At 44.2% G+C, this 15,578-nt stretch overlaps 1 protein-coding gene across 1 annotated transcript in view; it reads right to left on the reverse strand.

The window, feature by feature from the left end:
• The window catches only part of THSD7A (thrombospondin type 1 domain containing 7A), a 510,747-nt gene that overhangs the window by 180,483 nt on the left and 314,686 nt on the right, over positions 1 to 15,578 (reverse strand). Inside the window, 1 exon segment of the mRNA XM_030201155.1 lies at positions 197 to 329. Within this exon segment, the coding sequence (XP_030057015.1) occupies positions 197 to 329 (133 nt within the window).

Here is a 15,578-nt window from a genome sequence, read left to right on the forward strand (position 1 = left end):
AAGAAAAATTGCATAATTGAAGGGGTGGGAGAAGTTCACACTACTATATCTGTGTTGCGCTAGCTCAGTGAATAGACAGGTAATTTTGTTTCCAGTGCTGTCGATCTGTCAAGTTTCAAGAGCATTTGCAAGAAATCCCTCCCTCCCCCTAAAAATAAAGAAGAAAATGAAACCTTGTTTTCTTGAATGATTTTACCTGTAACTATTGCAGATTTTAGGAGACTCGCATTCTTTTTCTTCATATAAAGTGTCAGGACAGTCACGACCACCATAGGAAGGGAACTGAAGGATAACACGGTGGCGAGATTGTTTTCTCACTGTACTATCACCTGCAAAGAGCAATGTCAGGACTTTTATTTTCTCATCTCAATCCTTGGAGTAGATTACAAAAGCACTAGTATAGCGACATAGTTAACACACTTGTCAGTGTTACATGAGACAGGTTGCAAAATAGAAAAACAATACTTTCTACCAGAATTAGGCTAACCCAGTGGTTTCCAAACCTGGTCCTGGAGACACCCCAGGCCTTGGGAACCACTGGGCTAACCTATCGGAAAATATTCTCCCCCCCCAATATTCAGCCAGCAGTGGTGAGCATTTTGCTGCCTGCTGCTGGCATTATTCCTGGATATTCAATGTCCGGTCATGTCTGGGCTTCGGCATTATATATCTGTTTTTTTCTGAGCTGGTTTACCTGTGGAGGGGCATAATTGAATGGGGCGCCCAAGTTTTCATGAGGGCGTCCTTGCAGAACGGCCCCGCAAAGGGGCGGGGAAACCCGTATTATCGAAACAATATGGGTGTCCATCTTTTGTTTCGATAATAGGGTCGGGGACGCCCAAATCTCAACATTTAGGTTGACCTTAGAGATGGTCGACCTAAATGTTGAAATGGTCGACCTTAGAGATGGTCGTCCCTGGTTTTCGGCCATAATGGAAACCGAGGATGCCCATCTCAAAAACAACCAAATCCAAGCCCTTTGGTCATGGGAGGAGCCAGAATTCGTAGTGCACTGGTCCCCCTGACATGCCATGACACCAACCGGGCACCCTAGGGGGCACTGCAGTGGACTTCAGAAATTGCTCCCAGGTGCATAGCTCTCTTACCGTGTGTGATGAGCCCCCCTCCACTCCCCACTCCCCACACCTCTACACCATTACCATAGCCCTTATGGGTGAAGGGGGGCACCTACATGTGGGTACAGAGGGTTTTGGAGGGCTCACATTTACCACAGGTAGGAGGGGATGGGCCTGGGTCCGCCTGCCTGAAGTGCAGTGCACCCACTAAAACTGCTCCAGGGACCTGCATATTGCTGTCATGGAGCTGGGTATGACATTTCAGGCTGGCATAGAGGCTGGCAAAAAAAACTTTTAACGCTTTTTTTGGTTGGGATGGAGTTGGTGACCACTGAGGGAGTAAGGGGAGGTCATCCCCAATTCCCTCCGGTGGTCATCTGGTCAGTTCAGGCACCTTTTTGAGGCTTGGTTGCAAAAATAAAAATGGACCAAGTAAAGTCGGCCAAGTGCTCATCAGGGACGCCCTTCTTTTTTCCATTATCGGCCGAGGACGCCAATCTCTTAATCACGCCCCACCCCTGCCTTTGCTACGATGCCGACATGCCCCCGGGAACTTCGGTCGTCCCCGCGACGGGAAGCAGTTGAGGATGCCCAAAATCAGCTTTCGATTATGCCAATTTGGGCGACCCTGAGAGAAGGATGCCCATCTCCTAATTTGTGTCAGAAGATGGGCACCCTTCTCTTTTGAAAATAAGCCTGATAGCCGGTTAAGTCAATATTCAGCACTTGACCACATAAGCCGAACTGGTTCAAGATAGGACTACTATTTATGCAGCTTGATATAAGTGGTGTACTTTTGCAGTGAGGGTCTCTGCCCCTGGAGCGCCCACAAGATAGCCACTTTTGAATTTGGTGCCAAATGGTTATTTTCAGCAATTATCACTGAAAATGTCTGGATAGCCATGAAACGATTTAACTGGTCGGCGGCCGTTTCCAGCTGTTTAACTTGTCTTGAATATTGGCCGGACTGTTTTCTGAAAAAAAAAATCACTTATCTGGAGACGAAATTTTGTCAGATTATTTTGATTATATAGAAACTGCCTCATGAATTGGGCCCAATGTATCAAAGAGGCTTTCTACTTGGAATCTCTGGGAAAAATCCTTAGGGATGAATATTAAGCCAGCATGGTGACCTGATAAGCTAAACACCAGCTGTGGTGTTTACCTCAGTACATGTGGAGGGGCATAATCGAACGCGAACGTCTATCTCCATGGGCGTCTATGTCCGAAAACGGGTTCGTGAAGAGGCGGGACAGACTGTATTTTTGAAAAAATGGACGTTTTTCAGCTGGGCGTTTGTTTTTTTTAGCGATAATGGAAACTAAAAACGCCCAGCTCAAAAACGTCCTAATCCGAGCCATTTGGTCATGGGAGGGGCCAGGATTCGTAGTACACTGGCCCCCCTGATATGCCAGGACACCAACTGGGCACCCTAGAGGTCAGTGCGGTGGACTTCAGAAACAGTTCCCACATGCATAGCTCCCTTACCACGGGTGCTGAGCACCCAACCCCCTCCCCCAAAACCCACTACCCACAAATGTACAACACTACCATAGCTCTTAGGGGTGAAGGGGGCACCTACATGTGGGTACAGTGGGTTTTGGAGGCCTCCCATTTACCAGCACAAGTGTTACAGGTAGGGGGGGATGGGCCTGGGTCCACCTGGCTGAAGTGCACTGCGGTACCCACTAAAAGTGCTCCAGGGACCTGCATACATGCAGGCCTCTAGGACTTGTTGCTGCTATATAACATTGGCACACCAGTTGACACCTGAAGACTAATCTCTCCGAAAACGTCCTTTATTGGAATAAGCACGCTTACTCACAGTTAACTGCAGATCAGAGGTTGTGCCCCACTGGCAACGAGTCTCGCTGGTACTGAGATTAGCAGTAGGTCAGAGCTGGCAGAATGCTGTACAATGCCCTCTTTCAGTCATATTCAAGGGAAGAACTAAGTTCTCTAACGTGGCTAACACGTGAAAGGGATCTAAAACTGGCTTACAAAAATGGCCACTACCTCATGGACTACTGGAAACAAAACAGGGCACACTCTGACCCAGTAAGCAGGGGGAAAAGCACCATGGGAGTAGAGCCTACCAACTACCAACATCGTGACCATTTGCCACAAGCTAGTGGAATCACAGAGCCCAATACCCTACACCCACCACAATGCATTGCTGATGTGACTCTGCAGTGTGCATAACAGAAAAGGTGTCACACTCACCCGAGAGCCACATCAGAACCAAGGAAAGGCTGTCACAGGATAGAACACATTCTGCTGTCATAGAGGTAGGTACGGCATTTGAGGCTGGCATACAGGCTGGAAAAAAAGTTTTTAAAGTGGGGTTTTTTGGTGTGAGGGGTTAGTGACCACTGGGGGAGTCCGGGGAGGTCATCCCCGATTCCCTCCAGTGGTCATCTGGGCAGTTGGGGCACTTTTTTGGGACTTCGTGAAAAAAAGGATAAAAAAAAAAGTGACCCAAAATCGCTGTAAAAACGCCTTTTTTTTTCAATTATCAGCTAGACGCCCATCTCTCCTCGGCTGATAACAACGCCCCAGTTCCGCCTTCACCACGCCTCTGACACACCCCCATCAGCTTTACCCGTTTCCACGACGGATTGCAGTTGGAAACGTCCAAAATCGACTTTCGATTATACCGATTTGGGCGCTCACGGGAGAAAGACGCCCATCTCCCGATTTGGGTCGCAATATAGGCGTTTTTCTCTTTCGATTATAAGCAGGATAGTCAGCACTGCTATCTGTATAGGTCAGTGGTTCCCAGTCTTTATATGCCTGTGACCCTCATGATTGCAGCCAAATAAAATTGTGTGACCCCCACTGGAGGTCCAGAATAATGATGTACCAATGGAGACCCCACCTAGGTTGTAACCCCAAAAGCAGGTTCTGTGACTGTATTTGGGGTCCTCACTCACAGTTTAGGCAGCTCTGGTATAGGTGAAGGTGATGAATAAACAGATAGTGACATCACAGGGTTGGCACTATCTATTTAATTCAGCAGACCTAAACTAAAGTTATAAATTATCCAGGGGAAGGGTAATTATATAACTGGGCACCCACATTTACATGCCCCATGTGTGAGTAAACTTACCTAAGCACAAAAGCGCACACTTACCAGCAAAAGTGCTTGCTGGGCATCTGAGCGCTGTTCTGTAACAGTATGCGTAAGTGGCGTAGTGCATAAATGCAAGGGGGGCGTCATCATGGTTGGGACACAGGCATGAATCCTACTTTACTTGCATAACTTATAGATTCCATGGTGTAAATGCAGGTTCTCAATGAAAGGTGCACCAATGCCAAGACACTATAGTATTCTATAACAGAATCTGTGAGCCCAGATACCATTATAGACTAGCCTCTCATTGCATGTCATCGGGGTGTCTAAATGGAGGTGTGCACTTATAGAAGTGCCCACTTACCCCCAGATTCTATAAAGTGCGCCTAGCGTTCTATGCTGGAATCCAAGTGTATTCTATAACAATGCACGTAACTTAATTGGCTTAGCAAGCCAATCAGCATTGATAATAGCACTTAGTAAGCAACAATGAGCACTAATTGGCAATAATTAGAATTTATGCACAAAACTCGCTAAGTGTTTCTGTAACCCACTGTGCCTAAATTTTAATGCATGCAGGCAAAAAGGGGTATGGCTATAGGTGGGGAAATGGGCATTTCATGGGCGTTTGCAATTTACACACACTGCTATAGAATATGGCCTTTTGTGCCTAAATCTACATGCTGGGATTTATGCCATATTTTCATTGGTGTAAATGGAGGCACGTAGTTTTAAGCACTAGGATATCAACTAAGCGCATTCTATATGTCATGCCTAAATCTAGGTGCCGCTTATAGAATACGTTTAGGCATAAATGTTTTCTGTGTGGATTTTTCAGGTGCCACATATAGAATCTGGTTCTTAGTGGCTGAATATCTCTGCTACACAGATACAATAATTTTGTAGCTTGATCTTGTTTCTCCTCTAACCCGCCCAAAAATATACAGAAGACATCTGACTACTCTGTATATATTTTTTACTTACAAGGATAGTCAAATTATATGTTCCACCAGCCGCAGGTTAACACATACAGTAATTTGATTTGAATATTTTTGTGTTAGTCTAGACGCTCCAAATCAATCAACCTTAGAAGAAAATATTCTGTTTGTTCCATTACTGTAGCTTCAATAACATGAATGCAAAGTTGAGAACCATTTGTCAATGACATAATGAAATGAACCTGCTCATAAATATTCCAGTATCTGCCTTCGATTGTTTTGTTATAGTCACAGAATGAATGTAAGGATCCCTTTATAAATGCAGAATGCAAATTTGTAGCATCAGAGATTTTTCTAGAACTTTCTTGTGCATCTGTATGGTACAGTGCACTTCCTCATAATGAGGGAGGAGCAAAATGCATACCTTTGGCAGTAAATGGGAAGCAGCTAAAAGAACAAAGCAACTCAGTGTAATAGGAGGATGTTTCCATTGAGTTACTTTAATTTCCTGGTCATTCTGAGATAGTAATATCCAATAATTGTATCTTATTGAAAAAAAAGGTTTTGAGTTTATTCTCTAAAATTGTATAGTGGTTACAAATTGCTCCAATTACTTAATGTAATTATAACAACAGGAACTCATTTTATAAGACTGCTGGGCGCATAACGGAAGACCTTGCAAAAAGTGCAAAATAGCAATGCGATGCATAAAGACAGGACACATTGCCTTATGACAGAGTATGAAGACTTGTCACAGAGTGATGAAAATCCACAAATAATGAAAACTGTATGTTTGTAACATGGATCAAATGTCTCAAGCAGTGTAATTACAATGGAGCTGTGAAAGGTCATTTTACTAAGTAATATACACCATGTGAAGGAATGAATTCACTAGCTATGGCTCTTATTTCTTAGTAGAGACACATTAGGGGAAACAAATCTTTTGATCTTGCCTTAGTAAAATTTATAAATAACTATAATCTACGCTTTAACAAGCTAGGCATAACCATTTATACCAGCTCTATGGCTGGTATAAGTGCACATATCTGACCTGTTAACCTAGAATTCTATAAGAAGAAGGTGGATCCTACTTACCCTTATAGAATAGACTTCAGACAGTCATGTTTTTATTTTTAAAAATAGGTTTATTTTATGGAATTACAAACCTGATGAAAGAGGAAGCTGTTACATAAACAATGGACCAAAAAAGAAAATAGCACCAGACACAAACCCCCTAAGTCAGTGGTCTCCAACCTTTTTCACATAAAGGGCCGCAAAGTGGAAGCGAGAAAGGTCCGGGGGGGCCACCAAAAGATTTTAGGTTTACAAATATAATTTTAAATACTAATATATATATTTTAATAACTTTATTTTGGCTGGAAATAAAAGAAAAAGAATGTACCGGGGAAGGGGGTGGGGGTGTCTTACAAATGCAATGTCTTGCATTTTTGGTGGACAAATCCAATATAATAGTCAAGGACAAGAAAGCAATGTTTGCCCATCTGTTTTCAAAGTGAATAATGTGGGAAAATCTTTCAAATCGGAGCTGAGCTGGAGAAGAGGTGCACCCTTGGGAGGCCTTGCCACTACTGTGGGTAGAGAAAAGGACCTGTGAAGCTCCTCTGGGTCACATGTGGCTGCGTGGTCACATTGATGTGCATGCATGAGAGAGGTGAGACCATCGGTATTTGTATGTGTGCATGCATGACAATGTGACCACACAGGCACACGCAACCCAGTGGAGCTTCACAGGCCCTTTTTTCTACCTGAAGTACAATCAGGGGTTACTGGATATAAGGGCTGTACAAATGGACTGTGGTGGTTGGAGACCACTGCCCTAATCTTATTGCCAGATTCTATATATGGCGCTTAAAAAAGTCTGCATGGAAAACATTCCTGCCTTAGCGTATTCTATAAGACTTAGGCATGGCAGTGCTTAAAACTACATGTGTCCATTTACACCAACAAAAAATGTGGCATAAATCCATGCATATAGATTTACTCGGACTGGGTCACATTCTATAACAATGCATGTAAATTTGGGAATGACCATGAAATACCAATTTCCCCACCTATGGCCATGCCCCTTTTGAACTGTACTTTAGAATATAGGCGCAGTTCATTACAGAATATGCTTGAGTTTGTTCTCGAAGATGATAGAATACCAGCACTTACACATATAAAATAACATTGATGTGCATAAGAGCTAGGCATGCACTCAGCGGTACTCCATATGGGGAGCATAAGGCACGCTGAAAAATGGCCAGCAGTAGTGTAGACGCATGCTTTGAGTGCACGCAGAATCATTTTTCAGATCACCTGTAAAATATGGAGTGGTGGATATGTGGAATGCCCTCCTGCGGGAGGAAAGGAGATGAAAACGGTAATGGAATTCAAACATGCGTGGGACAAACACAAAGGAATCCTGTTTAGAAGGAATGGATCTATGGAATCTTAGGTGGGTGGTAACACCGGTAATTGGGAAACAAAATGTGAGCTGGGCAGACTTCTACGGTCTATGCCCTGATTGTGACTGAATAGATAGGGATGGGCTGTAGTGCAAATTTTAAGGGGCTTTGACGTTAGCTCCAGAACTTAGTACAAGAACAGTGCTGGGCAGACTTCTACGGTCTGTGCCCTGAGAAAGGCAAGGACAAATCAAACTCGGGTATACATATAAAGTATCACATACCATGTAAATGAGTTTATCTTGTTGGGCAGACTGGATGGACCGTACAGGTCTTTATCTTCCGTCATTTACTATGTTACTATCAGCAGCATAATCAAAAGAGAAGGACGCCCATCTTCTGACACAAATGTCCTGGCATGTGGGGGGGACCAGTGCACTATGAATGCTGGCTCCTCCCACAACCAAAGGGCTTGCATTTGGTCGTTTTTGAGATGGGCGTCCTTGGTTTCCATTATCGACAAAAACCGAGGTCGTCCATCTCTAAGGTCGACCATCTCAACATTTAGGTCGACCATCGCTTAGGTCGCCCTAAATGTTGAGATTTGGGCGTCCCCGACCGTATTATCAAAACAAAAGATGGACGCTCATCTTGTTTCGATAATACGGGATGCCCCGCCCCTTCCCGGGGATGTCCTCAGAGATGGGCGCCCTTAGAGATGGGCGTCCCCATTTGAAAATGCCCCTCCACGTTACTAAATGCCGAAAATGGATGTGCGGCAAAATGAAAATTGCCGTGCTTCCATTTTGGATGTGAGACCTTACCACCAGCCATTGACCTAGCGGTATGGTCTCACGCTGTAACCGGGCGGTAATGGTCTAAGTGCATAAAATGCCGATTACTGCTCGATTACTACCCATGTGCCAGAAAATAAAAATATTTTCCGGCGCACTTAAAAAATGAAATTAACGCATGGCCATGTGGTAGCTGGGCGGTAACTTGGAATTGCAGCACATTGGGTGCGTGTAGGCGCTTATGTGGCTTAGTAAAAGGGCCCCATAGTGCACAAATGCAAGAAGGCATGCACAGGGAAGGATCACTGGAGGGGCATGCGCATATGTTGTAGAATACTGTCATTTATGTGCTAAAGTGCTGCATATAGACATGCACATTTATGCTTGCTATTGACATGACGTAAGTCGGTATGCCTAAATATTAGTGTCTAAATGAAAAGTTAGGCTAGTGTTCTATATCGGAATCTGGGTGCTCAGAAGCCATTATAGAAGTCACGCTCAGAGCACTGCATTTTGGCACCTAAATTTTGGTGCACTTTATAGAATTGACCCCCAGAGTTCAAAGAATTCCAAATGAAGTTTATTCACAGCTCCCAACATGGCTACGTTTTGCTTGAAGAGGCTGCATCAGGGTGTAACATGTATTTTTAAATCATGTAAACGACGGCTTGATAGTAACAAAATCTTGTGGCGTGTCTATAAAAACACAAACATGCAAATATGCACACAGCTATACGTCAGTCACCTCATCCGTCTCTAGAATCCACAAAAAAAGAGCTGCCACAAAGCCATAGCTTGATGTTCCTGGTCACTTCTTAAAAGGGCTGGCACTCAAAATAAGGAGCTGCCCCCCTTCCCCTTCTTCTGATGTCCTCTGAATAATTGGTTAATCACTATTGTGGGAATTAATGATTTAGATTGTAAGCTCTTTTGAGCAGGGACTGTCTTTTCTTCATGGTCAATTGTGAAGTACTGCTATAGAAATGATTTGTATTAGTAGTAGTAAATGCCTGACATTTGCCACACCTTAATAAATAACCCCTTAGAAATATTTTTCTCAAAGTTTTCATAGAGCCTGGTATCCGTCAACAGTTTTACTTTTTTTTTTGGGGGGGGCATTGTGGGATTAAGGGTGTAACCCAGTGGCGTACCAAAGGGGGGCGGTGGGGGCGGTCCGCCCCAGGTGCATGCCGCTGGGGGGTGCCGTGGCGCGCGCCTGTGGGCTCCAACTTCGCGAACTTCGCTCATTCACTGCAGCTCCCTCTGCCCCGGAACAGGTTACTTCCTGTTCCGGGGCAGAGGGAGCTGCAGCGAACGAGCGAAGTTCGCGAAGTCGGAGCCCACAGGCGCGTGCCGCGGCACCCCCCCCCAGCGGCGTGCACCCGGGGGGTGTGTCATTTCGCTGAGGAGGGGGGAAGGTGTCATTTCGCAGGCGGGGGGGGGGGGGGGGGCGCTGCATCGGCGATCCGCCCCGGGTGCCATCCACGCTAGGAATGCCACTGGTGTAACCTCCTCTAATCTTTCCAGTGGAGTGTTGTTCAATATGAACATTTTTTTCTCAGACATACCTGATACCAGGTGTATATCCTGAAGTTGATCTTTATGGACATAGATATGAACATTCTATGCCTGAAATTCTGAATATACATTCTTTTTAGGCCTGTCCTAGTCTTGTCCAAAAGATGCCCAGACCAAGGCCTCCTGCTAGATGCACATTTTTCCATTTTAAACACGTATATCTCAGCGTTGGGATATTTACAGTGAAATGCTGGTTCATGCATGTCTAATACTCAAACAATGCTTCTAAAACATGCATCTCTCTCTCTCTCTCTCTCTTTCTCTCTCTCTCTCTCTATATATATATATATACACACACATATAGCTCTCTCTCTGTATATATATATGTATAGAGAGAGAGAGAGAGAGATAGGTAGATAGCTTCCACAACTTGCATCTTAAACTATATATATATATATATATATATATATATATATATATATATATATATATATACACAGAGAGAGAGAGAGAGAGAGAGAGAGAGCGAGAGAGAGAGAGAGAGAGAGAGATAAATATATAGATAGATATAGATTTAAACATATATAATGGACTGTATACAGTAGTTCTTATCAGCATTATAGTTCTTTGCACTGTTCCATTCATTGATACCAGGGAGGCTTAGTGAAACATGAAATATCAGGGCATGCAGTGCTGACCTCATGTGAAAATCACAGAAAACAATTGGACATCACATGCATGACTCCAGACCTCTTATTTCTTTGAAGGATTACTGCAATGATAGAACCAGTGCAGTGAATTGCTTTTATAAAAATTGCTTTCCTTTCAGACATGGAACATCCAATAACCTTCTAACCTGAAATGTCTACCTTAACTGATCTGCTCTCCAAGCTCAACTTTTCATTCCACACGCAAGTTATTTTTTTCTGATGCTGGCTACCACTGTTTTACAAATGTCAACCAGGAAACACAGCAAAACTCATCAAGAGATTATGCTCACTGGCCAATAGTGGCTATTCCAATGATACACCATGGAAGCCATTTTCCATGTGCTAAGCCTCTTTAACACACCAGAAAGGATTCCTTCTAAATGTGCTTGGCTATATATAAACATTTCTGTATACTAATGCATGTACTTACAGTAAATGCTGTGTAGTACACAGACTTTTCTGGAGGTATAGCTGGAGCAGAATTGCAATATATGTGTGTATTTTATCCCCCTCATCCTATATAGTGTACGAAAAGTTATGCACCAAATCGGCATGCAACGTCCTAACTATGACAGGGGTGAAATAGCAGGTACACATGTAAGTGCACACTGGCATTACTCTGTAACTTGGCACCTAATCATTTGTGTATGTAACTACAAAGGAGGGGCATGGGTGGACCATGGGATTGTTGCCAAGCAATGTGTGCAGCTTATAGAGTAGTGTCAGTTGCGTATGCAGGATGCCACATTTAGACACAAGCATTTGCGACTTTTAATGACATTGCACAAATGGGTAAGCCTAAATGTTGGTGCATAATTGCTGACTTACTCTAGTATTCTATAATGGATTTGGCATGCAAATTTGTCATAATCCTGCATATTTTCGGAGGAGAAGGGCGCCTATCTTCCGACACAAATCGGGAGATGGGACGTCCTTCTCCTAAGGTCCTCAACTGCTTTCCATCATGGGGACGACCAAAGTTCAAGGGGGCGTGTCGGCAGTGTACTGAAGGTGGGATGGGGCGTGGTTAATGGGCATCCTCGGCTGATAATGGAAAAAAGAAGGGCGTCCCTCATGAGCATTTGGACGACTTTACTTGGTCCATTTTATTTTAATCACCAAGCATCAAAAAGGTGCCTGAACTGACCAGATGACCACCAGAGGGAATCAGGGATGACCACCCCTGACTTCCCCAGTGGTCACTAACCACCTTCCACACCGAAAAAAGCAACTTCAAAACTTTTTCCTTTAGAGTATGTCTTTTGCTATGCCTGCAGATGAGGATGTCCTTCTGTGCAATGGCAGTTGAGGCAGTCTAAAGTGTGGATGTTTCTGTAGGAAAGACACCCATGCCTTTGCTATCTTTCTGACACCCTCTTTATTTAGATTTTGGATCACAAATAGCAGCAGTGGGATTTGAACTAACCACCTCTGGATTGCAAGACCAATGCTGTAACCACTAGGCCACTACACCACTCTACTCCATTCTACTCCACTCCCTTGAAATTTGGCCATCCCTGTGGGGGAGGAGCAGTATTCAGGTCCCTGGGGGGGGGGGGGGGGAGGTATATGTGTGTCAGCGGAGGCATAACGAAGGCGTGAACGTTCTTCTTTCAAACATTTTGGACGTCCTCAACTGCCCCCCACAGGGATGGCCAAATTTCAAGGGAGTGAAGCCAAATGAAGGAGTGGCAGAGAGGCCTAGTGGTTATGGAACTGGTCTTGCAATCTAGAGATGGCTGGTTCAAATCCCACTGCTGCTACTTATGGTCCAAAATCCAAATAAAGAGGGTGTCAAGCCATAGCAAAGGCATGGACTTTCTTCTCACAGAAACACCCACATTTTGGAAGCCATCGCTTCCCCTCCTTAGGGAAGGAAATTGTGTGCAAATGAGCTACTACTTACTACTACTACTACTACTTAACATTTCTAAAGCGCTACTAGGGTTACGCAGCGCTGTACAATTTAACATAGAGGGATGGTCCCTGCTCAAGGAGCTTACAATCTAAGAACAGCAAGCAGCTCATTTGCCTGCAATTTCCTTCATGCATGCCCATTCCTTTCCGGGTCGGTAAGGGAAAGGCTTTTTCCATTCAGTTAGTGGGACCAGTGCACTACAAATGTTGGCTCCTCCCACAACCAAATGGCTTGAATTTGGTCATTTCTGACATGGGCGTCCTTGCTGTCCATTATCACCAAAAACCGGGGACGACCATCTCTAAGGTCGATCTAAATTTCATGATTTGGGCGTCCCCGACCGTATTATCGAAACAAAAGATGGACATCCATCTTGTTTTGATAATACGGGTTGCCCCGCCCCTTTACAAGGCCATCCTTAGAGATGGGCGCCCCCGTTCGATTATCCCCCTCTATATAATTCTAATTAATGCTCAGATTTTTAGTGCTGATAATTGGGTTCTACTTGGCACTAATTTGGAATTGGGTGTAAATCTTGCTATGCGCTATTCTGTAACAGTGTGCACCCAAATATTATAGCATGTAACTGAAAGGGGGCGTGGCCATGGGAGGAGCATGGGTGGGTCAGGGACATTCCTAAAAGTTGTTCACACAGTTATAGAATACCAGGAATGTGCACCTAAATTGAGCACCAAGCATTACACCTGTTTTCCTCAGGCATAAGTCCTGGTGCCCAAAATTGGGGGTCAAAATCAGCACTCAATACTATTCTGTAGACAAGGAAGAATGGGTGGCAGGGGTTGAAGAAAGGATGTGGGAATGAAGTATTAGAAAACTAACCTTATGTACCTTGCAGTGGAAGTACTCAGCCATAGTCTAGGCAGAAGGTGAAGAGGGAGGGGAGTTGGAGATGGAGGCATTTTGAGGAGCGAATGCAGTGTGGAAGACACAGCGAAGGTTGAAGGTAAGAGATTTTGTCAAAAGGATATAGTGCTTTTGTTTGGCAAGTGCAAAAGCAGACTGAAAGGACATCACACATCACCAATAATTCAAAATATAAGAAATCAGAAAAACATTTTCATCAGAGTGGCACAAGAACATACAAGGTAGCAGATTCTGGAGGTCAGCTGAGGTTTTGATATGCCTTACAGAATGGTGAATGGGAAGTCTGAGAGTGTCCAGATTAGAGGAGAAAATAGTGCTATAGGAAGAGGCAACCTCATTGACAGACTCAGATAATGTAGTGGATGAGAGGAGAGGCAAAAAACAAACAAACCAGTGGTAGAGAGCGTGCAAGTTTCAATAGCCTGACGATTCTGAGACTGTGGGGGAGGTGGTTAAGTCTGAAAGTTCTCAAATGATGGTCAGAGAGGGTAAGAACTAAGGTGGCAAAATTTGAGAGTAAGCAATTGGAGAAGAGATAAGATTGAGACAGTGGCCATGCTGGTGGGTAGGCGTAATGGAGCATAGCTAGAGACTGAATGAGGAAGTTAAAACAAGAAACTTAGGAAATCAACAACACACCAAAAACCGCTCCTGGATGGTTAAATCGCCTGTTCGAGCTAACCAGTCATTTTCAGCGCCACTTAACTGGTTAGTGCCACTGAAAATAACTGCTTAACACTAACCTAAAAAATGGCTATTGGGGGGGGGGGGCATTCCGGGGGTGGAGTCAGAACTAAAAATCAGTCCTATCTTTATGTGGTAACTCATAGCTGTTTAGTGCTGAATACCACATTTAACCAGCTACGTGTTACCTGGTTCCAAAACCCAGAAATTCAGTGCCGGTGCCAGGACATGCCCAGCACTGAATTTCCGGGTTTAGAATCAGTGCCGGTCAACAAAATGCCTACTGCTACTGGCTGAATATTGGACCCTTAGAGGCATAAGAGTCAGAGGGGTCATTAACCTTATGCCTTCCCAGGAATGAGGGAAGGAGAGGATGGTTTGAGAAAGGAGGAATGAAGAGAGAGACTTATTAGACAAATGACAACTATCCAGAGAGGTCGTAGGTTGAATAGGCTAATGGAGTGAAAGTAAGATGGAAGAAGATGAAACCTACTAGAAAGTGTGAGTAGCAGCCAGACACCACTATCATGGCCAACCGCAGTCAACTGGGTGAAGTGTATGGGAGAAAAATCAACCTCTATGATAGAGGGCAGCAACTTAAGCAAAGTCTTTGGGGAAAATCCAAGTCTCAGTTACAGCAAGAAGATGAAGAATATGAAAAAGAGATCATGAATATAGGCAAGCTTGTTGGAAGCAGAACAAACATTCCACTGGGCACATGAGGGAGGATGGAGAGGGACAGAAATAAGATTGGATAGGTTGTGGATTGACCCCCACAGCTGAGATTTAGAGGGCCAGGGTTGGGATTGATATCCCCAGCAGAGAACAGGAGAAGTAGCAAGAGAGCATGGAGAAAGGTAGGGGAAGAATGACAGTGACAAAGATGAGATGTGCTCAAACAGGATGGAGATGGTTGAAGGAAAGAAAATGGGCAGTGTGGTCTTGATTGATGTGGTAGTTTAAGAAGGGGAGTAAGACTTGGAAGAGTTAGTATTAGAAGAGAAAGTTCATTGGAACAATAGGAAATAGAAGAAGAGAAAATACAAATCTATAGAGATATATACAATGACGCGCACCATCAGGCGCATGCCACTTGGCAGGTGGCCCGAAGGAATGCAGAGTAACAGAAGGGGAGGCCCAAGTGGGTTGAGGTGGACCTGGGAATCACTGAAGCATATGTTGAGGAATAAGCAGATGGGCTGCTAAGCCAGGTGCACACCGCAAGTCATACTGTGAACATAAAATGATGCTAAAATAAGTACATAAGTAATGCCACACTGGGAAAAGACCAAGGGTCAATCGAGCCCAGTATCCTGTCCATGACAGCGGCCAATCCAGGCCAAGGGCACCTGGCAAGCTTCCCAAATGTACAAACATTCTATGCATGTTATTCCTGGAACTGTGGATTTTTCCCAAGTCCATTTAGTAGTGGTTTATGGACTTGTCCTTTAGGAAACCGTATAACCCCTTTTAAAACTCTGCCAAGCTAAACTCCTTCACCACATTCTCCGGCAACGAATTCCAGAGTTCAATTATGCGTTGGGTGAAGAAAACTTTTCTCCAATTTGTTTTAA

Source organism: Microcaecilia unicolor, chromosome 1, assembly GCF_901765095.1.
Source record: "Microcaecilia unicolor chromosome 1, aMicUni1.1, whole genome shotgun sequence".
Lineage (NCBI taxonomy): Eukaryota > Metazoa > Chordata > Amphibia > Gymnophiona > Siphonopidae > Microcaecilia > Microcaecilia unicolor.